Source organism: Haemaphysalis longicornis, unplaced genomic scaffold (genome assembly GCF_048455015.1).
Source record: "Haemaphysalis longicornis isolate Haplotype H1 unplaced genomic scaffold, Haemaphysalis longicornis Haplotype H1 scaffold_9, whole genome shotgun sequence".
Classification (NCBI taxonomy): Eukaryota; Metazoa; Arthropoda; class Arachnida; order Ixodida; family Ixodidae; genus Haemaphysalis; species Haemaphysalis longicornis.
Window position 1 is genome coordinate 107,913,294 of NW_027526460.1, and position 26,393 is coordinate 107,939,686.

General features: G+C 50.4%; 1 protein-coding gene and 1 pseudogene across 2 annotated transcripts in view; both read left to right on the forward strand.

Annotated features, from left to right (window-relative positions):
* The first annotated feature begins 448 nt into the window (after positions 1 to 448).
* Positions 449 to 26,393, forward strand: part of LOC144151555 (neprilysin-1-like) — a 118,898-nt gene continuing 92,953 nt past the window's right edge. For both annotated transcript variants that reach the window (XM_077682653.1, XM_077682652.1), the window contains exon 1: positions 449 to 643. In XM_077682653.1, the coding sequence (XP_077538779.1) occupies positions 560 to 643 (84 nt within the window). In that variant the 5' untranslated portion in view covers positions 449 to 559. The remainder of the gene's footprint in view (positions 644 to 26,393) is intronic.
* LOC144152769 (uncharacterized) lies at positions 16,692 to 18,440 on the forward strand (annotated as a pseudogene).

Here is a 26,393-nt window from a genome sequence, read left to right on the forward strand (position 1 = left end):
CATCTACTAAAGATCTAAATGTAGACCGTGGCGTTGTTTATGGATTAAAGGCTATGGTCTGCACTTCACAATATGCGTAACCCATGAATTCCGCAAGGCATGCAATCATACACACTGGGAGGTACAACCGTCGGCTAGTCAAGCATGTCCACGGTTAAGCCTAGTTAGGCCTAGTTAATCAGGCTTTCGAGCTAGTTGAGCACGCTCACGAGACTGAAACGCCACCGCGCCAACTGAACACCACCTGTATTGGGAAGGTGGAGTAGGGGTGGCAAAGAAATATGCCCAGGGTACAGAGCGAAGACGTCAAGTGCACGCCAACCTCCCGATTACATTAGTGACATGTATGTACAGAGGAGCAAAATTTTTACACTAAATGTGCAAGAGCTCCTCTAACAATTATTAAGCAGTTTACTAATTTTTTTCTAATACGGAATCTTTTCAGATAGACCAAGTACAATTCTCAGTTGTGGGTTGGAATCAACTAATTCACCCAAACGACAACGAGTACAACGTGCACGTTATTGATGCTTACAAAGGTTTGATACTGACGATTGCCATGTTTATACGACCAGAAATGAGTACATCCAAGATACGCGAACTGGCCGACACGCTAGTCGACTTCGAAGGACAGCTGGCTAACGTGAGAAAACCAGTTTTTCTTGCCACGGCTCTGTTGTTTGTTGTTTAGTGTCGTGTAGTGTTTCACTTACAGAGAAAGCTGTTCCTGAAATATGATATTTGAATATGCATGAGTGTGTTTTTACAACTGATGGGCATCGCTTCATAGCGGCTGTCTTGTAGACAGCCGCCAATGTAATTACTACCACCTGGAGATAAACGCACTTTCCCAACACCACATTTTTCTGTAAACTATAAAATATATCTATCGCTTGTGATAGTAATTCTGGGATAAGCTAACATTTATCAGGCCTCTCTAGACTCACCAATATCATCTTGGAGCTTCTATAATAAACCGCATGCTCAAACACCACAGTATCTATAGCTGTGCTGCAGATTCACTAGGCGATACCGAGGTTTTTTACCGCGCGGAATAATTTCACTTCCGCGCTTCCAAAAAGAATCGTGTTCACTTCTCTAATAAAAGATCTCGTTCATTCGTCCCGAAGCGGACTCCTGTGACACAAAACTTTACTGCCGCTTAGCAACTAGCCTGAGCGAGCGCAGCAAAAAGTACCCGTTTCATTTGAGTATCCGTCTTCTCACCCCCGTTGGATCCCACTTTACTAAAACAATGCAATTTGTATAGTTGTTACTTGGTGGCGGAACCTGCGTGTTTAAAAATTACCGTGATCAATTTAGGTGAAATGATTTCTCTGTCAACTGCGGTACAAGTGTGTCAAGAATACTTGTAGGGGACATCGTTATTTTGGGAATTGCTACGCAGGTTACACAAAATAATTATGTTATGACAAGTTACTCATCACAAGCATTATTGCATTTCTTTTTCTTTTTTTGCAAACCCCCGGCGCTGGTTTGGCACACGGTACACCAGCGTTGAAGAGAATCAACTTACTATAGCCCGCGTTGTCATAAATTCCAGGTTCATCTACATTTACTGTCTTCTTTAAACGAGTATTGCAATTTGACCCCTGCCAATGCGTGCGATAGGAAGAAGTCGGGACAGGAAGAGGGGGAGAGGATAATTGGAAGCAAAGAACCGGTGCGAAGAGGATTTGGTTGTTTCTCCCCAGCAACGATGAAGCCGACACGTGCTAGGAATGTCACCTGCGAATAATCATACCCCTTCAAACACCCCATTCCTTCACAGTTTGTATATGTCATTTCCAAATTCATGGAAGGTGCAATTGAGAAGTAGTAAAGTACAAATAAAACCAGGATGGGTGAAGTCCTACTAGAGCTCCATAATCAGCAGCAGTAAACAACTCCTCGCTCAATCACGCATGAGATCACAGTCACACCTCACCACTGCCTTTACAGCTCCCAGCGTGTGATATCTGCGCAAGATTATATGAACAAGACTCGGGGGCGTCAAAGACGAAGGCGTTACAGCAGCGAGGTGCATCGTCATGAGAACAAATAGTAAAGAAATGCCCACCACCCACCTAATCCTCACTGTTGACTGCGCACACTCGCCGAACACATTCATGCAGGTTTAATTCCTTTTTCTGCCCGACCTCATATCCCGACCCCGCGCCGTTTGAAGTCCCAAAGGTTCGGACATGGCACCAGCTCCTGTCCGGGAAGAACATGTCCCAATCCTATTACTGTGATCATATAACCAAAACCTTTAATGCAATTATTTCACATCCCCACACTGCAGGGACCACAGCAGGAATACTCTCACGTTTGTGGCACGTTCCATGTTCAGAAAAAGTCGTAAACTAAAGGTAACAGAGAACATCTCCTTCCAGGAAGAGTGGGAGAGGTTCGCCACTTTTTCCCAGGAAATGTACGCCGAAGCATCTCGCAGGAGGGAAGAATGGCGTCTTGTCTCAGCAGCGACCGTGCCACGTGGCCGAACCGCATAGCTGAACCGGCGGTAGCTGAACCTTGTAGCTAAACCGGCGGTAAACGAGAGGAGCAGAATACACAGTGCGTGCCAGCAGACGGCGATAGCTCATCTATACCATTCAAACCATTTCTTTTAACCGGGCTTCGAGCGTTGTGAGGAGAACACTGGGCTCGGTGATGGCGCTGATAGCAGAGGAGCTCCTCGGAACACTTCAAGCACACTCGAGCTGCCATAGAAGCGGAGCGCTATCTGAGCAGTGTGCAGTGACAGCTTTGTTTTAGGTGCGGAGTACTTTAGGACCGCGCAATGTCCGTCCGCGTTCGTGCGCATAGCACTTATAATCGCAAAAAATCACGCAGGCACCGGCACGATTCGAGCCTGTGTCAGGTAGACCAGACAGAGTTAGTGTCAGTCGTCTTACCCATTGGGCTACGACCGTGAGTTAGCATCCTAGAGTCAAGCGGCTAACTCCCTCGCCTGTAACGGTGCGTAGTACCTTAGGAGCTCCATATATCCGTCCGCGTACATCCGTGCGCACGCCACCATCAAGCGAAAACCTAGCGAAATTCGATTCCAAAATGCAGACATTCCAAAATGCAGAACCGGAACTCAAAGTAACCGAAACCTGAACCGAGCCGGTAGTTTTAACAGCCCAGCTGTTTAAGCTCTTCGTTGCCATGTCAATGAACAAAAAAACTACCCCCACCTCCCCGAAGGGGATCGTGCGGAAATGCGAATGCATTGGGTGCACCGATGAGTGCGCTGCGGCAAGCAGTCACGGAGAGAGGTGCGCGCTCCACTGCATTTATATATTTTTTTCCGAGCGCAGCGAGCGGAGAGAGGGTACGCGGAGAGGAGAGAGAGACCCGCGCAACACGCCTGCCCCACGCGCGAGCTCTCTCCGCCGAGCTCCGCGATGCGAGCGCCCTCACACGCCGAGCGCGCTCCTCCTCTCCTCTTGCCCTCCGCTACTCCCGCCCGAGCTACCATGTGCTCCGGTTGCTAGGCGCTCCACAGCTGTTGCTAGGCGCACGCCGGCCAACGCACGACAACCTCCGACTAAGAAATGCATTCGCATTTAAAAAATGCCAAGAAAATGCCGAGCCCACGTGAACGTGCGTCTCGTGACAGCGCCTTGCGGCACGGGGCCGCGCGGGGATTGGCCAGGAATTGGGCATAAGGAGGGCTAATGCACCCACTACAAACAATTGTAAATATAAAAATTATAAATTTTACTGAAGGAAGAGCATATAATCACCAACGAGCAGTGGCGAAAAATTCGGACGTACAAATTTGAACAAAGGAATGAGCTTTGGGTCTCGCAAGAAGGCCTTCCCACACGTACGCACGTGGGGGATTGGCAAGAAATCGGGCGTATGGAGGGTTTGTGCACTGGTTACACAAAACTGTAAATTAAAAACTTAAGCCTTTGAATGAAGAAAAAGCATATAGTCACAAGCGAGAATTCGTCAGAAATTGGAAGTAGAGTTTGAAACACAAGAATTTAGGTAGGTTAACTGGTTGATTCATTGGAGAGGCTGGAAGTGAATATGCCCCGGCTACTCTATTTCACCGAATAAAGGTACCTAGACCTGGTGAAACAAATCCCAAGTTCACGACAACGTTCGTGATATCTAGATGGTGTCCATAAAATGTCCTCCTGGGTTAATATTGTTACGGAGAGGAATACGTGAAAATGAAGGTGTATTTCACACACGCATGCACAGGGCAGCAAGCACCGCGTAGGACCTAGCCCGAACCTCTTCTTCTTCCCAACTGAGACCTAGCACATGTCCGCAATGCTTAGGGCTATGTACTGACATTTCGTTCTTTGGCTACTGACACACTGTAACATAACCCCCGCGGCAAAAAGCGCCGTCTCGGTGCTTCCTAGGGGGATGTTGTGCGAGGGCGATGGTACGGCTTGAGGCGGGAAACATGGACAATGTCTGTTTTGCCGGTGCCAAGGTGGTAAGTTGGCGAAGGGGCGGCTTGGGAGATTTCGTAGTTGACTGGGGTCACTTGACGGACCACATAATAGGGTCCCGTGTAAGGGAACAGCAGTTTTTCTGAGAGCTACCCGCGGCGGGACGGTGACCACAGAAGAACAAGAGACCCATGTGAGAACTGGAGGTCTCGGTGGCGGGAATCGTAAAGCGCCTTTTGGGAAAACTGCGATGAGCATAGGCGAGAGCGGGCAACTTGTCGAGCATGGTCGGCACGGTCAACTGTGGCTCGGGCATATTCGGAAGTTGGAACTGAAGGCGGCAAGAGAGTGTCCAATGGCAAAAAAACAGGCTCGCCACCGTAGAGCAGGTAAAAGGGAGAATACCCAGCGGTGTCGTGACGGGACGACTTGTACGCAAATGTAACTTACGGTAACGCCACGTCCCAATCACGATGGTCGTCGGAGACATACATTGAGAGCATGTCGGTAAGTGTTCTATTGAGTCTCTTAGTGAGACCATTCGTGTGAGGATGGTAAGAAGTCGCGATGTTGTGTTGCGTTGAGGAAGCACGAAGAATATCGGCGACAACGCGAGACAAGAAATAGCGGCCCCGATCAGTAAGGAGCTGATGAAGAGCGCCATGATGAAGAGTGACGTCGTGGAGAAGAAAATCGGCAACGTCAGAGGCACAGCTGGTGGGGAGAGCGCGTGTAATTGCGTAACGTGTGACGTAATCAGTGTCGACCGCGATCCGCTTGTTGCCCGAAGTGGATACCGCGAAAGGACCAAGGAGATCGACGCCTACGCGAAAATATGGTTCGGTGGGTATGTCCACCGGTTGGAGAAGCCTGCTGGGGATGTCGTAGGCTTTTTACGGCGTTGGCAGAGGTTGCAAGAGGCCACATAACGCCATACAGGACGATAAAGGCCTGGCCAGAAGTAGCGACGACGCACACGGACGTAGGTGCGGGAAACTCCGAGGTGGCCTGCAGTGGGTTCGTCGTGGAGTTGCTGGAGAACGTCCGAGCGCAGACGTTCAGGAAGGACCGGAAGCAACTCTGGACCCTCGGGGCGGATGTTGTAGCGATAGAGGACCCCATTGCGTAACTTAAAGAGGTGCAGTGATGGGTCATGGGAGCCAGAGTTGAGACGGTTCATTATTGCGCTGAGAGATGGATCGCGGCGCTGCTCGTCCCCAAGGCGTAAAAAATCCGTTATTTCGAGCACACTACTTGAATTTCTCGAAACAGCAAGGTCGGGGTTGTCAACCGGGTAACGGGACAGGCAATCGGCGTCTTGATGCAAGCGGCCGGACTTATAAACTATGGTGTACGAATACTCCTGCAGACGCAGAGCCCAGCCGGCCCAGTGACCTAGGCGTCCTGTAGGATCTTTCAGAGAAGAAAGCCAACAGAGCGCGCGGTGCTCTGTTATCACCAAAAAGGGAAGTCCATACAGGTACAGGCGAAATTTTGCTATAGCTCACACCAGTGTGAAGCACTCCCTCTCCGTGATTGAGTAGTTCTGCTCAGCGGACGCCAGGAGGCGGCTGGCGTATGCAATAACACGGACTCTACCGGTCTGTCGCTGAGCGAGGATAGCGCCAATGCCATGTCCGCTAGCGTCAGTCCGGACTTCGGTGGCGGCAGTGGGATCGAAGTGGGCCAGGATAGGTGAAGTGGTGAGAGCGGATATCAATTTAGCAAACGCTTCTGCTTGAGATGCACCACAATGGAACTCAGCGTCCTTTTTAAGAAGGTCTGTCAGAGGGCGCGCAATGTCAGCAAACCCCTGTATAAAACGCCGGAAGTAAGAGCATAGGCCAATAAAACTGCGGAGGTCCTTGGATGAGCGAGGCTCGGGGAATTGCTTGACTGCGCGTACTTTGTCAGGGTCGGGTTGAGGAGGAGGAGGAGGAACAACTTTATTGGAATCACCGGCACTAGGACGTGGCCGCTACGTCGCGGAAGCCTGCCTGGTGCCCGGGCCTACTCACGCTTCCGAGGTGGGGTTGCGTTTTCGGGCCGCTGGCGTGCCAGGGAAGCCTTCGCCTGCTGGACGGCCTGGATTTGTGCACTGTAGTCTTTAGCGTTCATGGCTTCTGTGATATGAGAGGGCAGACTTCCTTGCGCTGCCTCGGCAGGCTGTGTCCTGCAGTTCCAGAGTATATGGCTGAGTGTCGCACGCGCACTATCACATACACGGCACATTTCACTTTCGTATACACCGGGGCACAGATGTTTTCCAAGCACTGGGGTAAGGAGCGATTCGTTCTGTAATTGTCTGCAGAGAACTGCTTCTTCCCGATTTAAATTTGGGTGAGGTGGCGGACGTCGCCTTCGGATCTGCCGGTACCACTCCAAGATGTCCCCGTATGTGGTTAGGGGGTCGGGCAGCTCTATGTCGCCGGACGGGTCCGGTGAGGCATAAAGATAATATACTGACTCTAAAGGGAAAGCGCGCCGCTGAGCCAATGCATTGGAACCGTACGACACACGGTGGCAGACATGATACAACGATTTGAACGTCGCCAGCTGAGCTTTTGCTTACTAAAAACGGCGAAAGTGATGGGTTGTAATCTGGCAACGTGCTACTGTGGCGTTTCCGCGTCCGGTTAGCGAAGCATGCCGGGATTATTTGTAACATGGGGGACCGCTGGCCACGCGGCTTTTCTGTAGGCGGCGTCGACAGCATTGCGTAGTTTATCTCCGGTGGGTAGGTAACCGACGTGTTTTCGGTTGAGCGTGTGACTTATATGTACTGAGACTATTTGAGCAGGATGTGGCAACGCTCACACAACACTTGCGCGCAAGCTCGAATGCGACTGATCGAATGCGCGAGGACGCCAAGGAATCAGCTGGTCCGTACAGGGGCGTACAGAAAAATGAATCTCCGTCATGATCTCCGTGATTTTTGTGATGTGCCGCTTTATTTGCCATTCTGTGACATTTTGCGAGTCGCTCAATGCTTTTCAAACGAAGTGAAGTGAACTGTAGCTTTAGCTGAATGTAAAACCTTTATTGACGCACACAAAAAAAAATTCGTTATCGCTGGGCCAACGATGATATTGGCGGTGAGTCACAGCCCTTTGAAGCGCAGGAATGAAACAGCGCGGTCGATCGCACGCCAACGGAGTGGCAGACTGCCTGCCAAAGGAGTATGCGAAATACAGTCAGCTGCGTGTCTCGTTTTTTTTTCTGTCTGTATTCGTCAAGTTCTAGATGCTTTCCACCACTTCAAAGAGAAAGCTTGCGGGACTGAATGGGCAGGAATTTGCCGCACAGAGCGCGTGAGGAAAGAACATTGACTTATTGACTTATTGTGAATGATTAAAAAATAAAACGCATTTCGTTACCTATATTTTCGTTCTACCTTCACGAACGTTTGCGCGAAAGTTCGAAGCACGGAGAGCTGTAAGAAGTTCCATCAATAAAACAACTGGAACCGAACGATTATAAAAGCTCCTTTTATTTCTCTTCCAACGGGAACGGTCGCTGGCTGCCACTCCGTAGCCTGTAGTGAAATTGCGGTAGTCAAGGTCAGATCGGAATCGCTGTTCCGGCGTCAGTTCAGGGGCAATAGATAAGGTGCGTAACGTGAAGAAACGAATTACACCCTCGCAAGCGCCCGGGGAGGCACTTGCTCAGCGCGTGCATCCGAGTTGTACCAGTTGTACACGTTTTGCACGCACGCAGATCTGAGCTGGAGACTGCCCACACACACACTGCGCAAGTCAGGCGCAAGGACCTGGCCACTTCATAGCACATAAAGAAAATCGAAACCAAAGCTGAACTACGCACTTACTCTTTGCTCGCTAATTAGAGCCTAATTACCATAAATGTTTTTTTATAGCTAGTTTTAATTACTGAGGCAAATATTTGTAACTATTTTGCTTCAGTTCTTTATTTTAGTTAAATAATTACGAAACGACTTTTTAGAGGGCTGAATACAATTGATCTGGCAACCATGGGAATTGTATCATGTCAGCGCCCACGATTCGTACGGTCTCGGAGCTCGCTTTACCCCCCTGCGGTGAGGAGGCCAGACTCGTGGACGCCGCGCATCTGGTGAGCTCGCGCGCGGCGGAGTCTGCCTCCTCGTTCCGGTTCGTCAGTCCGCCGCGGAGGTCCAAGGGACCCACGTGGGCGGGGAACCATCTGAGTGCCACCGGCAGCCCGTTAGTACGCGCGCTGCACAGCACTTTAACAGTGTTTGGGTTCACTTGGTTGTTGCGTATGCCAGCATTGCCAACTTGGAGTCACTTAGTACCGTGGTTGTTTGCGGGTCCACGATGGCCAAGGCTATAGCCATCTCTTCGGCTTGCTTCACATTCTGCGCGTTGAAGCTGCTTTCTGACTTTACTGTACCGTCCGTGGCCGCCATCGCCACGGCAACGTAAGTATTGGGTCTTCCCGGATAGGCCGCCACGTCCACGTAGAAAGCGCCAGTGTCTGCGGCGTACGTAGATGTGAGGGCCCTGGACCGAGCCAAGAAAATCGCCAAGATCACCCGCGAGATCGAGAAGCACTGCGCCGTTCGTGTCGGCAGCAGTGGCACGCGGTCTGCCAGGAAGCGCACGGACAGATGCATAAGAGCCGCACCTGGAACCTCCTACGCTACCTACTTGACGAGACTAAATCCAAGGGTACGCAACGCCACAATTTGGCACGAACCCTGCACCGAGCCACGAAAGAGCTCGGAGAAGTCGAAGTCCGAAAACGCTTAGATGCACGTTACCTGCCTGCCACCCAACCCGAGGCGTTACCGGGATACGCGGAGGACGTAAACGCCCTCCTCGATCTGGACATTGAGGAGTGGTAGGTACGAGCGGTGTTACAAACTATCAACTGCAAATTGGCGGCTGGTCTCGACATCACAAACAAGATCCTGTGAAACCTGCTGGACTCGGGCGTTACAGCGCACACTCGCTGCTTCAATGAGTGCTGGCGTTCGGGCAGGCTACCTAGACAATGGAAAGAAGCAAAGACAGTCCTGATCCCCAAACCGGGCAGACCCCCGCACGTCGACAATCTTCGTCCGATATCGCTCACGTCCTGCGTGGGCAAAGTGCTCGAACACGTGTTACTGAACAGATGGCAGCTATACCTAGAAACGGCAGAACTGTACCCCAACACCCTTGTGGGCTTCAGAGCAAAGCTAGGCACGCAAGACGCGATGCTACTGCTCAAACACGAGCTAGTCGACTCCCCGACCCTCTACAATCGAACGGTGCTGGGGTTAGATCTACAAAGCACCTTCGACAGGGTCCGCCACGCGGCGATACTGACCCAGGTCTCGCGGCTAAACATGGGTGAAAATATATTTAATTACATCAAAGACTTCCTGTCAAACCGCACCCCAACCATCCATGCCGGACACTCAACTATCACCTAAGACCTTAGGCAGTGTTGGGACCCCGCAAGGCGCGGTGATCTCCCCCATTTTGTTCAACTAAGTAATGATCGACGTGGCCAACCACCTCGCACGCATCACGGACCATGGTCATACCAACTATGCCTACGATATTACGCTCTGGGTAGCGAAGGGAAGCGACGGCCACACCGAAGAAACCCTGCAACGTGCCATCGAAGTAGTGGAGACCCGCCTAGAAGGCACGGGTCTGGTCTGTTCGCCGGCCAAATCAGAGTTGCTAGTTCTACCGCATCGAGAACGCACGCCATGCGCTTGGAAGGCTGACAACATAAGGCTACACACAAGAGACGGTACCACCATCCCACGGGTCCAGACCCTCCGCATCCTAGGCCTCTACCTCGACGCCCATCGACGGAACGGTCTGACGATCCACAAGCTGGAGGCGAAGGCCACGGCGGCCATTCGTCTCATGCGCAAAATCTCCAACCGCCACACCGGAATAAAAGAAGCAAACCTGCTGCGCCTGGTTCAATCGTTCGTCGTCAGTCACATTGCGTACGTCGCGGCCTTCCACAACTGGCAAGCCACCGAGCGAAGTAAGATTGCGGCGCTCATCCACAAAGCATACAAGGCAGCCCTAGGGCTATATGCTTGTACTCGCACAGACAAGATCCTAGAACTACGGGTGCACAACACCCTAGAGGAGATTGCCGAAGCCCAGCAAACAGCACAACTCGAGAGGCTGACGACCACCCAGACAGGCCATTACATCCTACAGCGCCTGGGCTTGCGCCCACAGCAGCAACCAAGGCAGCTCCAGTCTGACCACGAAGCTTCCCTGCCTAAGGGCACGCTCGAGAGGCTGCACGTGCACCCACTTCCCAAGCATATGCACTCGGAACACAACAAAGGGTCGGGTGTAACCCCGTTATTGCCAAATCTGATGGCCAAGGATGGTTATCTGGCGGCGGCCAAAGCGACATTTTTTTTAGTTCAGCTGGAGGCCCGCACGTCGAAATATTATGAGGATGTCTGAAAGGTACTGAAGATGCGTTTCAAAAGAGGGTGAAAACACTATCACATCGTCCAGGTAGCATAACCATGTTGACCATTCGAAACCGCGAAGAAGAGAGTCCATCACGCTCGAACGTTGCGGGAGCATTCAATAGTCCGAACGCCATTACTTTGAACTGGTAAAGGCCATCTGGTGTGACGAAAGCGGTCTTCTCTCGGTCCAACTCATCAACAGCTATCTGCCAGTAGCCAGATCGAAGGTCAATAGAAGAGAAATATTTAGCACCGTGTAAAGAGTCGAGAGCATCGTCAATCCTGGGTAGGGGGTAGACGTCTTTTTTGTAATATGATTAAGATGCCGGTAATCAGCGCAGAATGGCCAGGTGCCGTCTTTCTTTTTTACCAGCACCACTGGTGAGACCTAGGGGCTGCACGAAGGCTCGATAATATCGTTGGAGAACATCTTGTCAACTTCGGCTTGGATGACGTCCCGTTCAACGCAAAATACCCTACACGGGCGCCTGCGGATGGGGATGGCGTCAGCGGTGTCGATTCGATTAGTCACGAGGCTATTTCGACCCACCACTGGATTGTCAGTCGAAAATGTCACCATACGAAGCCAAGAGCTCACGCAGAAGGTGTACCTGATCTGGGGAAAGGTCAGGGCTAATCATAGCGTCGAATTGAGTAGTGGGCGGAGGTGTAGCAGGCGAAGTGGGCGAATGGGATATGGGGTCTACGTAAGAGCAGAAATATGAAAATCGGAGACCGGACAAAGAGTAGCGACAGTCATTCCTTGAGGAAGAACCTCGGTGTGGAAAGCGAAGTTCAGGAAAGGCAAGGAGACGTGGTTCTGCTGTATGGAGACAATAGTATGCGGAAGGGCGACGTTTCGGGTGAGTGGAACGTCAAGGACGGGCGCAACGACGTAGTCTCCATTTGGGACGGGCATGCTTGAAGAGAGGACATAAGTAGCGGCTTGAGGCGGCGGGCGAACGTGCTCATCAGTGCGTAAGTGGAGGGAAGGTGGGGCGTGGTCGTCGGAGGAAAGCGGGAGCTCGAGTCGAAGCAGACCCGTCAAACAGTCGATTAGTGCGGAATGGTCTGAGAGGAAATCACGGCCGAGAATGACGTCATGAGGGCATTTGTCCAGAACAAAGAACATAACAGTGACGGGGTGGTCAGCTATGCTCACTCGGGCGGTGCACATACCCGCGACAGCCGAAATTCCCCCGTCAGCAACGCGAACGTGCGAAAAGGCAGGGGTGAGTACCTTGTGGAGACGAGAGCGCAGCTGTGCACTCATGACGGAGATGTGGGCACCAGAGTCGATTAGGGCATTAACAGGGATGCCATCAATTTCAACTGCTAGCAAATTGTCTTTAGTCGACAACGTCAAGAGAGGGTTTGCGTGGTCGGTCGTTGATGCAGCGTCACCTCCGGGAGCTGCATCAGCTAGTTTCCCGGAGATGAACGGCGAGAGTGGTGCGGCGAAAGTCGATGAGGTTCCGGAGAGCGAGACGGGCGATGGCGTTGGGAGGTTGTACTCTCCGGTGAAGCATCTACTGGTAATTGGGTCTCAAGGTGGGGCTGCGAGCGATAGTAGGCTGGGCGCGGTGTCCATCGTTGCGGCGAGAGTCGTGCCAAAAGGTACTCCTGGAGGACTAGCGGTGCCGAGAGTAGCGCGCGACGTGCCCAACACGCGTGCACGTGAAACAAATCGGCCTGTCATCCGGAGTTCGCCATGCAGCGGGGTTTCGATAGCGCGTAGGGCCGTACACATTGCGTGGTCCGGGTGGGGCATAACTGCGGCGGAGAGCAGGAGTTACGGCGCATACTGGCTGCAAGCCCATGTTGGTAATTTCGTCGCGAACGACAGCTTGAATGAGCGAAATGGCTGGAACAGGACTGGTGACGGCATGGGGCATAGTTTCGGCAGGAGCTGTCGCTTCAAGTTTTCTCGGCGTACTATCTTTTGGACGGTGTGCTCTAGGGCGTCGCGGTAAGATGGCGCGGGCGAAAACGACTGAGGGGCTGGTGCGTCGCAAGAAGAAGTAGCAGCGGTGTTGGGCAGCCGTTGGAACTGCTGCGTGATGCGCCAGCTCTTCGCTTGCTCGAAGCGCCGGCATTCTTTCAGGATAGTATCGACTGTAGTACAGTCCTTGCATATTAGCAAGGAAAAGGCGTCGTCAGCTATTCCTTTGAGCACACGTCCGACCTTGTCCTGCTCGTTCATGCTCGCATCGACCTTACGGCAGAGAGCTAGAACGTCGTAGGTGTAGGCGACGTACGGCTCGGTCGACGTTTGGACACGGGAGGCAAGTGCACTTTTTGCGCGTAGCTGGCGGGCGACAGGGTTGCCGAACTCTCGCAAAAGCTTGGCTTTACAATCGTCCCAGCTGGTGAGCGTGGATTCATTGGTCTCATACCAAGTGATGTCCGTACCTCTGAAGCAGCAAGGGAGGTTGGCGAGCATGATAGTGGGGTCCCAACGGTTGTGGGTGCTGATCCGCTCGTAGTGCTAGATCCAATCTTCGACGTCGACGGTGTCAGTGTCGGTGAAGAAACCAGGCTCGCGGGGCTGAGTAACGACGACCAGCGGAGTCGCCAAGTCGCTGGGCGGAGCCATGGTGGCAGGGTAAATATGACGCCCGCTGCGGAGTAACGTGATGAAGGGCCACGAAGCCTCGAGGATTTGAGCGCCAAGACGAGAGGTAAGGGATGTCGGGCAACCTCCAACAAGATGTTACGGAGAGGAATACGTGAAAATGAAAGTGTATTTCACACATGCATGCACAGGGAAGCGAGCACCGCGTTGGACCTAGCCCGAACCTCTTCTTCCCAGCTTAGACCCAGCGCATGTCCGCAATGCTTGGGGCTATGTACTGACATTTCGTTCTTTGGCTACTGACACACTGTAACAATATTCCCGGATTCATGGTGAAAGTCCTATTACGTAAGTTAATACTTTGCCGCGAGACCTGTCGAGGTAAAGAACGTATTCAAAGCACGAACAACCTTTTTTGAAGACCAGCGTCTGGCCATGGAATGAGCTTTCCGTCTCGTGAGAGCGCTCGGAAGTACCTACCCACGTGTACAATTGTCCAGAGACTACGCGTAAGGAGGGTTGTGCCCACTCAACAAACCTCTAAGTCCGAACCTTAAGCAATTTAAAGAAGAAAGAGCATATAATCACAAGCAAGAATCGGTAAAAAATTTTGAAGTTGAGGTTGGAAAAAAGAGATCTTTCTGAACTGGAAAAGAATAACACCTATCAGGGCCGGCGCCTAATCTTAGATGCGGCTTCAGGACTGCAGCTGGGCTTCCGCGACATCGGAAGCTCGCAAAAAGAAAATAAAAAATTCAGAGTGCACAGGTCAGTCAGTGTTGGTGCAAACAGCGTCACCTACCAAACAACTTTATTCTGCTCCTGACGTCACTCAGTCCGCGTTGCTAGAAACCATAACCTGTGCAGTCATAACACTTCGACCCGCGCGGAGGTTGCGGGAAAACTCTCTCCTAGTCTGTGTTTCGCACATCGCGTATGGCGGACCTAAGAAGATCTAGACGCCTTTCAGGCGAGAATGTAATCGCCTAGAAGAAGAAGAAGAAGAAGAAGAAGAAGAAGAAAAGAAGAAGAAGAAGAAGAAGAAGAAGAAGAAGAAGAAGAAGACATAGGAGGAGGAGTAGCAGGAGGAGGAGGAGGACGTGGAGGAGGAGGGGGAGGAGGAGAAGGAGGAGCAGGAAGAAGAAACAAGAAGAAAAAGAAAAAGAAGACGACGAAGACGAAGAAGAAGAAGAAGAAGAATGAGAAGAAGAGAAAGCTTTCAACGGGAAGAGAGCACTCGACGCAGACAAGGCTCAGTAAACTAAATTCCACCCTCTTGGCAGCCTTGGCGCGATATAAAACATCAGGCTCCCCCTTACCTCGTTGCGACTATGTAGATGCAATAAGGCCGCATGATTGCTGCACTGCGCAGCGGCAATGGCCCGCACGGAAATATTCTTGCTTGTTACATTTCGTACCTTGCCTAAATGGGTCACACTCTAGAAAGTGTGGATACTAAACAAGTGTGACTCGCAGGAATTATTTACTGGCTAAGCCTTTGGCTGATTACTACAATGAAGGGGTTACTGTCGCGGCCCCGTGAGCGTTTTTTTTTGCATGCCAGGAAAAACAAAAAACGTCACTTAGGCAGATTTCGCCACACGTTAAAGGTACTCGGGTGTTCTGAATTAATTGGTCACGCGGCGCTTCGTAACACAATTGTAACTTTATGGCGACAAACGCGACAACATTTTTGCACACGTGTTTACACGGGCATGACATCCTATATTTTAGGGGCGAAGCTCCTAAAGCCATGGGTCTGTCCATCCCTTGTGTCTCGTGGTACGTGACCGCCGCATGCTTTCGGAGATGTCGCAAAGTGGGCCGCGTTGCACGCGCAAGAACCGGCTGCAACCGGCAGCGCAAACTCGGCACCGGGAGCGCGAGCTTGTCTGTGTCCGCCAACGGAGGCGCGAGCGCACGTACACTGCGAGGGGGAGATCACGCAAGAGATCACGCCACGAACGCTGACCTATCCCTAGTTAAAAATAGTAGAGACGCTACTTGGGAAAACCTGGAGGAGACACTCGGTAGCGATCACTGCCTCCTTAGGATCACCCTCTTGGCGAAGGCTGCTAGAAGAAAGTGGGGCCAGGCCAAACTAACCAACTGGCATGAATTTAGGCAGCAAGAAGTTCCACCTGTTCTCCTCACAGGCAGCTATACGGAGTGGGCGAAACAGATCACCGCTTTACAACAGCAACACGTTGCAACAATTCAGACCACCGAAAAGAACCCAACTGTGGACAACCATCTGATGCATATATGGGAGGCACGCCGGAGCCTTACTAAAAGATGGAACAAACAGAAACTTAATCGCAAGCTTCGAGCCCGCATCAGTGAACTGACTGAAAAAGCGGCAGAATACGCTGTCCAACTTAGCGACGCAAATTGGATAGAGAAATGCAATTCAGCTGCGCGTCAAATGGGATCCAAGGGGACATGGCGCCTTTTTCGCAGTCTTATTGACCCAACTCCGACGAGAGGGGAAACACAACGTCAACTCCGAAGAGCCCTACACGGGTACCAAGGTACGACGACCCAACTCGCGAATACTCTATGTGACAGATATCTCTGCCGCACGGAAGACCCCAATGGACCTGAGTATCAATACGCAGGCAAGCAGAACCCAGACATGGATGCCCCCTTTACACTACAAGATCTTCGGGCAGCTTTAGCTAAGATGCGCCGAGGTACGGCCCCAGGAAGAGACCGTATAACAGTCCAACTATTGGCGAACCTCTCGGACTCGGCCTACTTGCAACTGTTAGATTACATAAATCAAATCTGGGACGGCCGTCCACTCCCCCCAGAATGGAAGACCTCCTTGGTCACCTTTATACCCAAAGCAAGAAAAATTGTTAATATTGATAATCTGAGGCCAATTTCGCTCACCTCATGCGCGGGTAAGCTCATGGAGGCGATGGTCCGGGATCGTCTCTCTCCACACATTGAGTCCACGGGCCTCTTTGCTGACACTATGTTCGGGTTCCGCCCACATATGTCAGCACAGGACGTCCTTCTCCAGCTACACCGCGACGTAATTCGGCCAACTACAATGCGACAAAACGATAAAGCCATCCTTGCCCTAGATCTCAAGGGGGCATTTGACAACGTCCGGCACAGCAGCATACTAGAAAACTTAAGTAGAACGGATTGTGGTCAGAAAGCCTTCACGTACGTCGGAGATTTCCTCTCCAAACGTCAAGCATTCCTGAGGATCGAGGATGAGGAGCACGGTCCATATTACATGGGTACAAGGGGTACTCCACAATGAGCGGTCCTATCGCCGCTACTCTTTAACATCGCTATGATGCAGCTGCCGCACAAATTAGCTCGGGTAGAGGGTATACAACATGCCCTTTACGCCGATGACATAACAATCTGGAGCACAGAAGGCAGCCTTGGGGAAATGGAGGACCGCCTTCAAAGGGCTGCCAGCATTGTCGAAAGCTATGCTAATGACTGCGGCCTCCAATGTGCCCCAACAAAATCGGAACTTTTGCACATTAAACCCAATCCTAAAGAGAACACAAGGCTTTGCATCTCTTTAACAGGTGGTTCTATCAGAGAAGTGGAAGAAATTAGGATCCTGGGCCTGCTTATTCACAACAAACTTAGTCCAGAGACCACCATTGCCAAACTGAAGCGAACAGGGGAACAGGTCAGACGGATGATACAACGCGTATCCAACAAGCGCGGCGGGTTACGGGGCAGGGACGCACTCCGGCTCGCCCATGCCTTTGTAACCAGTAGGATCCTCTTCTCCGTACCCTACCTCCGTACGAACAAACAACACGAGAACAGCATTGACGTCATCATTAGGAAGGCCACAAAACGAGCCCTTGACCTCCCGGTGGCTACCTACAACACCAGGTTATCGGCGCTGGGAGTGCTCAATTCGTATCAAGAGCTGAAAGAGGCTCATCTCACAAATCAGTACACTAGACTCGCACAAACGGCGTCCGGGCGCCACTTGCTTAATCGCCTACAAATCAAACATGAGTGCATCCCAGAGGAGACGTGCAAACTCCCAGAGTTGTGATGGCACAGGCTCTGGGTGCATCCACTTCCGCGTAACATGGAAAAGCACACTCACGAAGGCAGGAGGGAAGCACGCGCTAAGACCCTGGAAAGGAAATACGGAAATGGGCGAGGTGTGTTCTACGTTGATGTGGCAGGACCGTCGCCTCTAGGGTTCTTTACTGCCGCTGTAATTCACAGGGACCAGCAAGTCGATGGGCTCTCCTACCGGGCTCTTAACTCCACGCAAGCCGAGGCGATTGCCATAGCGCTCGCCGCCTCGGACCCGAAGTCAAGGACAATAATCACGGACTCTCGCCGAGCCTGTGAAAGCTATTTAGAGGGCACGGTACCACCCTTGGCCTACAGAATTTTAAAACGAGTGGTGCGGTTCGTAGACCCCGCACCTAAAGAAATTGTGTGGTCTCCGGGGCATCAGGGTCTGAGAGGTAACGAGGCCGCGCACGCGGCTGCCCGAGCGCTTACACACCGGGCGCCTCACCCATGCTCTCCCGGCTCGGAGATTAGCAAACCACTTCTGCGGTTTAGCGAAATCGTAAAACATTACTGCGATAACCGCCGGCTTTACTCAGCCCCTGCAAAGGGTCTGAGCAAGGCCGATGAGCGAATACTGCGGCGCCTGCAGACGAACACATTTATGTGCCCTGCAGTAGCAAAGCATTTCGACCCTAAAACCGATGGGCGGTGTCTGCACTGTGGGGAGGTGTCCGACACCTTCCACATGGTGTGGGCATGCCAGCGCAACCCTGCGTTATCCCCCAACCCTTCCCCTACCAGAGAGGCATGGGAGGCAGCCCTGCTCAATTGCTCGGGGCTGGAGTCTCAAAGGGCTCTAGTTCGACGGGCGAGAGTGGCGGCCTTGACCAATGGGGTCCCGGAATAGGGACTGCACCTGTGCGGAGGGCCACATGCCCTAACTCTCTTTTATTCTGATCAAAAATAAAGTTTCACTCCTCCTCCTCCTCAGGCAGTCGTTCTCGGAGATCGAACGAGACGCAAGGACCTTTGCTCGTTTCTTTCTTTACCGTTCTTTCTTTACCGTTGTGTCCCATCCTATGTTGTGGTGGAGGTGCGGGGTAGTCCTCGATGGCGCGGGGTCTTTCACCAGGTCTGGGCCTGGGAGCATTGACTCCGAAAATAAAAGTTGATTTGTACAATGTACGCACACAGTCTTACGTCTTTCTTAATGATGTAATGGGCGAACTTTCACGGGGGAGTTACGATTACCGATGATCTCCCCCTCTCGAGCTTCGCCCTACTTATCATCATTCAGTGGATATGGCGTGATTTTTTTTTCCAACAAAACGCGTTTGCAGCTTTATGGTGGTAACACGCATTTATTTTATTTACAAGAGATAAAAAGATACCATGTTACGCTTTAGTAAATTAGGGGAGAGGGATTAGGTAATAGGGATTGAAAAAAAATACATACATCCATTCTGGTACGAAACTAAAGAAATGGTGGAGGCCAGATGTCAAGACGAAGTTTCGTGTAGCGGTGATCAAGCGCCGTTCATCGCTGGGATTGAGAACACTTTGTTAAAGCCAATCGTCGGTGAGTGGGTGAGATTGCCAATCCTACGTTTTTGAAGGCTTGTTGTCAACAATCGGCAAAGCGAGGGCAGTACCACAGAATGTGTGCAGTGTCGTTATTGGCCGAGCTCCATGAACTCTCGGTATCATCTAGACCGCAGTATCTTGTAGCGCGAAAGTGTCTTGCCAACCCCGTTCTAATCTTATGAATAATAGTGTGCCAGTTCCTGGGCCAATGCTGAGGAATGTCGGGATGGTTCACACCTAGAGCCGCTCGTAGCTGCGACTTCCTTTCCACCTTGCTGTGAGGTCTAGATTTCCGAGCTCGAAGTAGGTGAAGATTTTTTCGCTGTGCTATCAAAGTTCACATCCATCTGCGCGTCCTGAGATGCAGATTTTCAGAAGGGCGTCCATGCTCAGACAAGGAGGGGTGAGCCCGGGTGATGCACCTTGACCAGTTCATGAGTCCCTTGTGGGTTGTTGCGCAAGTGCGTGGTCTTTGCCATTGCCTGAGATGTCCGCGTCAGCAGGCATACAGAAAAAGGTCACAAGACGTACGCGGTTTCACAGCGTTCTGACTCGTTGCCGGATATTGACGATGACTTCGGAGGTTTCCTCTGGTCGTTTTAGATACCATAGGACGTTGATCGCGTCTGTAAGGATAACTTATTCTTGAATCGTTCTTGCGTTTCTAGACATTGAACAGATCGTTGAGTGGCTATCAGCTCGGCCATCTCAGGTGTCGTGTTGTCGGAAAGGTGTATCTTATGCTTTCATCGCACTGTGGACACACGAATGCAGCACCCGCCCGCCCAGTGACTGGGTCAGCTGAGCCGTCATTGAAAACCGTAAACCCGTGTTGTAATCTTCATCCAGTAGCTTAATTGCCGAGTATTCTCAGTCCAGTTTCTGTTGTTCTGCCCACCAGCCATGAAAGCCGGTGCGGTGTCCAGGGATTGGAGCGCATGCGGGCACATCTGCTGTCCACGGTGTTTGCGGGACTTGCGTTCTTGGTGCTTGCGGTTGCGGTTTGATATGTTGATTGATGATGCAACCTCCGGATGGTGTCATAGCTAGGCGGTGCAGCTGCGCTGGATGCCTGTCGGTGGTGAGGTCGACAAGAGTGTTCGTGCCAGCCTCAGTGTAGAGGTCCAGGATGGGAGTCTGTGCTGGAAGACGAAGTGTTAGTTTTATGCGCCGCCTGTTCAAAACGTCGAGCTTATTAGCCTCGGACTTGGTAGGGCAGAGGTACGGTAGGATATATAGTATCCGAGACTGAATGAGTCATCGGTGTAGGCGAAGAAGCGTCTTAGTAGAACAACCGCACTCATAAACTGGCCCACATTGAGAATCTCAAGAAGGCGTAGGCAGGTATCCCGTAGTGCGCCAACTTCACTTTAGCTTGCACAGCTTTGCGTCGATTATGAAGCCCAGTATGCGGCCTTCAAAAACTATGTGCACAGCTTGGCCATGAAGGGGGAGTTGGATGTTCAGCGGTCTTCGCAAACGTGTATATACCATCAAGACCACGATTGCAAAGAAAGTCCACTGTAACGTCAATACATTTCTGGATAGTTCGTTAATGTGTTATATCACCTTTTGTCGTCCAGAGCGTCACGTCATCGGCACGAATAGTAGTTCTTAGCCATAAACCTTGCCAAGCACCCTGGGAAGGTCAGCCATCAAGACTTTGAATAGTATCGGGCCTGAGGCGGCACCATAGGGAACACCCCGCTCGAGCACTGGAGGGCTAGAGAACTCTTGTCCAACCCAAATTTTATAAGAAAGCCCCAGCAGAAAGCCTTCCAGAAAGCTACTTGGCCGCCAGTCCCCTCTCTCTCAAGAGACGTATTGGGGTTGCTGGAGGGGCATTATCGAACGCTTTCTTAACGCCTATAAGGACCAAAATGCCGACGCCACCTGGTTGCTTTGCGGCCTCAAGGTCATCAGTGATCATCATCAGGCTGTCCGAAGGTGATAGGTCTGTTCGAAAACCTGTTTAAACAAGAGTGAACACCCGATACTTTTGTAGTTGCCAAATCACGGTGGTTTGATTCCACGATTGCATTCGATTTGCTTCTTCATCGCTACCACAATGACCTTTAATCCATCTTTTTTGCGATAGCGGCGAGAAGAAGCAAATCGAAGAAGCATAGCGAACGAATGAAACGCGCACACTTAAACTGGGGGACCGCAACTGCAACGTGTACCCTACAAAGTATTCTCTGTCGAGCAGCGGGCGTGATTCCTCTTCCCAGAGGCACAGCCGAGTGAGTTAGCCGTTTCACTCTCGGGTAGTAACTCACGCTCGTAGCCCATTGGTTTCGACGAACCCGCAATGGAGCTTTAGCGCTGACAAACCGGTTTGTAAGACAACTTGGAATGAATTTTTGTTTTTGCGGGATGTTAAAGACCCTTTCCGGCGCACAGTAGTTCAAGTGCTGCTAATGCGGGCTTTGGCCGAATTTGTAGTTTCTACGGATAGTATGAAAGGGGAGATTTATGGATACTTTAAAGAGAATATTAAGTCACCCAGTTTTTGTTTGCTCGTTTTAGATGCACTATTTGGCAAATGTTAGACGGAAAAAATTATATAAGGATGTATACAATGTAGTCTTACATGAACCAATGTAGAGTTTTATACAGTGCTGGCCCGGTGCAAGGTGTTCTAAAAAGGGTGAAGCGAATGGAAGTATCATAAGGAGCGAAGTCTTTCTTTTTTAAACATCATACGGGCACTCTTTTTTTGTAACATGGACGAAATATAACCGAATTTCTATGCAATAAAGAACTTACTGTTTTATTTGCAAACGGCCGAAAAGTATGGAGCATGTATTTCTCCATTTTTGGGCAGCAGCGTTTTTATGGGATGTTTTCCGAAGGACACTTTGAAAGGACTTTCCGCTGAATCTCCGTGGCATGCGGTTTTTGTGAATACAAAGGAAGGATGGGGTGCCGTGTGATCTCGTCATTTTGTCGGGCCTGCACAGTATTTGGTGGTCACGAATGACATAGCGAAATTGTGATGCAGACGCGCGACCGACGCGACAATATCTCCGCCAAACTGTTACCCAGTACAGAGCGCCGTCTTCTATCAGACTGGCTGCCAAGGGTGGAACCGTTCGCCACGCTTAGGGAATTTTAAAAGAGAACGCCAGCCCGCGGCCTTATTGTTGATTGTGTGTTTTCCTTTGTACATTTCGATTGTATTGTATTGTCGAAGACCGGCGAAAAAGAAAAAAAAAAATGGTCGTAGCCGAGGTGGTAAGACAACTCACTTCGTCGGCATGGGTGGGGCGAGAACTTTCTGTATTTGCCCGTGCGCAACTCTACAATGTCTTCTTGGTAGCAAAGCTTGTTTATGTGCTTCAGGTACTGCACTGTGCGTGGGCAAAAGTCAAGGCTCTACACAGAGTATTTGCTACACTCGTGTGGGGATCTGAATGGGAGCCAATCCGCACAGATAATTTTTTTCTTCCTTTAGGGTCTGGTGGTGTTGGGTTAATGCATTTGTTTGTGCACCAACTTGTGTCTTGGTTTTTCTTCTACAAGTTGGCGGAGCATCCACGTTTACTTACCATAATTCAAGAGCGCATAAGTTACCATTTACTTTTCGCCTTGTTTCTATGGGTGAGGTGAACAAGAAGCTGCCATGGGGTTTTCTAAATGAAGTTGTAGATACTTTTCATTTAATTACTGCGCGGGGTTCTTTGGAGTACCTGTTTTGTCTTTCAAGGAAGGCTATGATGAACACTTCAATTCATCATCTCTTCCTCATGCCTCTTTGTCACCAGCCATACTTGCCGGACAATAAGAATAATGTTTTATACCGTGACAAGCGTATGTGCGTGCCGCCAAAAGCCAAAATGTTTTTCTCTAAGCTTCACTCCCAAACTTTTGTAGTTAAAACACGGCTGCGCGAAAAAGGAATGTCGATTCGTTGGTCAGACAACTGCCGCTGGTGCAATCAACCAGAGACTATTGACCATTGTTTTGTGTAGTGCCGTGACGCAGTGTTTTTCTGGGACATTTTTCAAGGGGCACTAAAAAAGAACAGTGGCATAACCCCGTACACCATTCGCTTCTTACCATCTGGTGCCATATGACATTTTTTTTCTCGTAGGATTGTTTAGCTTATGGAAGTGCCGCATGACTGATCGGCATGCGGAACTCCCTAGGCCAACCAAGTGCATTTTTCGGGAACAGGCGGCATTGGTACGGAGAGTTTATGCGGCGCATAGTGATCCACTGCACTGGCTTCATCTTTTGGATGCGTGCGTTTGCTTGCCCGAGATTTGAAACTGTGCGTACCATCTGACGTGCTTAGCCTTTGCAGTATGATAGTGTTTTTATTGTCTGGTAATTGTCTTGTCTGAGTTTTTTTTTAATTTTCATGCTTTAAGAAAAAAAAAAGGAAAACTAACTCTGACTGCGTTCATCTACTAGACGCAGGTGCGAAACCTGCCGATATCGGCCGTTGATCTACCAGACGCAGGTTAGAAACCTGCCGATGCCAGAGATTTTTTTTTCTTGGACTGTTGTACTGAATTTTATTAGGCGCCTGACTCAACAAATTGCTAAGCAGCTTCGCTGTTAAAAAATACAAGATAACACTAAGTGAGTTCAGGCACATCAGTCATTGATGAAACTCCCGGCTACAGCTGCTGTGTGAGGCCAGTCGTCTCCAGGTAATGTATCAGATGGTGTAAGACTTCCGTTCGGTTTCCGGAGGCCCCTTCGGGAACTGAAGGCCCTCCTAGCTGGTGCAGGGAAGCCATTGACGGTGGACCGAACGGTGGAGCTCTGCTCTCGACGCCGCGGGGTGAGGGCACAAGCCCAGTAGATGCTCGCGTGTTTCTGGTCCGTTACCACTTTCCACACGCGTCACCCCAAGACAAACCCGTAGAGCACTGGGAATGCCAGCAATTGCCGGAGAGTAACAAGAGAAAGGCCGCCCTGGGCTGATGTTTTTGGCATTGAAAAAATACTGGAGGCTATTCCACAACGAAAACCAAAAAAGAAAAGACCCTTCGCGTAGTTTTTAATTACTGTACCCAGAGCATACACACGAATCATTTCCGCTCCTTTCGCTACCTTCAGCCATCGAATAAGCAAAACACCAAAAGGTAGATTTTCCTGTTGACCCCCCTTTCTTTGGATAACCTTTCATAACCCAACTTGCCATCACTACGAAGCCAGCAAGCGCCCGCGTGCATGCCATAGTGGTCAACGTTTCAGTAAGCGTAGAGCAGACGAGTGTGCGTTTTTCTGATGTATCCGAATAATCATGCCAGATATAGCTGACCAAACTGTCGTCGCAAAACACTCGCTTCATCTTTTTGCAAGAAACAGTATCCGCAACTCTTGAAGGCGCTACATATTACGTCTTTGAACAAAAAAAAAGCTCTAAAACGGATGGCACATGCAGTATAGGCACCCTAAACCTGACTGAGGCCTTTGTGAGCGCAACATTTTTTCTAGTAAACTTGCCTGTAGCGCACGCTACGGCATTGAGAAAGGAGTGAAGGAGTGGCGGTTTTTGGACCCGTGGTCACCCACTGCGTGCAGCGTGCCGTGCCAACGATCTATGGGGCTTCAACTAAGACAAGGCGTAAAGACAGACAGGTGCGGTGAATGTCTCGGTTACTGCTTGACTGTTTATTACCTGCAATCTGATTGGTCGGCTACAATATCAGCGACTGACGTGTTGTCACTTGTGCCGGTTAAACTGTTCGTTCGTCCTGCCTTTGTTACGACATTACCAAGAGCCGTTTGGGTGTGGGCGCCATGTGGTTTCACTCATGATAATAATGCCTGTCAGAATCTAAATCAGGGTGGCGACGCGCACTTAAATTAAATGTTACGACCATAATTCGTGATGAGCATGGCATCTTTCATAATATAAATGACGCCCTGAACCACCATGACATGGGAAATGTCCCTGCTGCTTGTGCGGCAAACAGCAGCGGAATGGGCCTATAAGCCAAGCATGTCGTGCACAGTTCCATTTGAATGTCTCATCCTTTCTTCTCGTTCCGCTGTTTCGTCGTTTTCAGCACTGCCTTGTTTTCGTATATAAGCTTTCACTGAATAGTCTATCTACCCAAATTCAAAGAGCGTCGTCCAAAACCAGGTCCATGTCGTTTATCAAGCTTAAACCAGCCTTTAAATTTGAAATCGAATATCTCTAACAAGATTCCTCGACGTAGCGGTAGCAAAGACGGCGGGGTTCGGGAGCAACAGGAAGATTCATAGAGAGACACGCACCCGTTATATCTATCTGAGAACTCTGCCCTGCGACCAGAGCATTAATACGGTGATTCATTATTAACAACAACTTACGTTTCACAAGATTTTCACTTACACGATCCAGAAAGTGCCCGGCTAGGAGTTATACCAGATGCCTAAACAATGGAATGTGTAGGAAGCATACTGCGTGGGTTCTTTGAGATGTCTTTCTTACGCTTCAACTGATGGAAAAAGTATACCAGTAGTATTTAAGCATGTCCTTTGCTAATTATTGAAAGGTGACACGCCAGCACTTTGGCCTAACTCTATTAGCTTGATGGTGAGCGTGGTGGGCTTGAGATAATTATGATTTCCACAACAACATCAAAGAGGAATACGCGGTAGACAATATATTCCTCATAGTTGTCTCTAGGCTGCGGCTTTATGTGGTCACTAGGACAGCAAAAAAGCTAGGGAACAAAGTGTGTGGTAAGTCGTTGAGACAACGCCACAACATTTTCTCAAATTTGTCAAAATTGTCGCGCAAATAACTGCAACCTTGTACCTGATTTTGCCCCTCCACTTTCCAAGCCTGCATTTGTCTTCAGTAGTCAAACTTGTTTTTGAGCAGGGCTGATATCACCTTGTGCCTATTTTGTTCCTACCGGCAAAATGCAACTTCACTTATATAGACCCTTCGGCACACCGCCCTTGCCGCGTGGTGCAAGTGGAAATGTTTTTACTTCGAAGCAGTATATGTCTAACCCCCTCCCCCCGTTTTCATTCTGATGAAGCCGATTTACTTGGCGCCGCTGTGGCGCTCCCCCTTGCAACCACCGATGCCTCTATCACACACGGCGCAATCGGCTGATAATGGCGGTAGCGCCCTTATCAGGCGTTACCAAAGCAGCTTTCCCGCTTTGAATGCCGACGTGAGCCCATAATTCTTTTTCAACATGCAAGGCTCTCAGCGTGACATTTTCGCACGTATATTCTACGCCTAAGCACGAGCGCATCATGGGTTGCCTGATTATACCTGCTCTGGTTGGGCGTGGAAGCAAGGGGATGTGTATGCACAGCTAGTTTTCATGCCGCTACTGATGACAAGCGCGTTATGCTGGCGGCAAATATTAACGTGGAAGTCTCA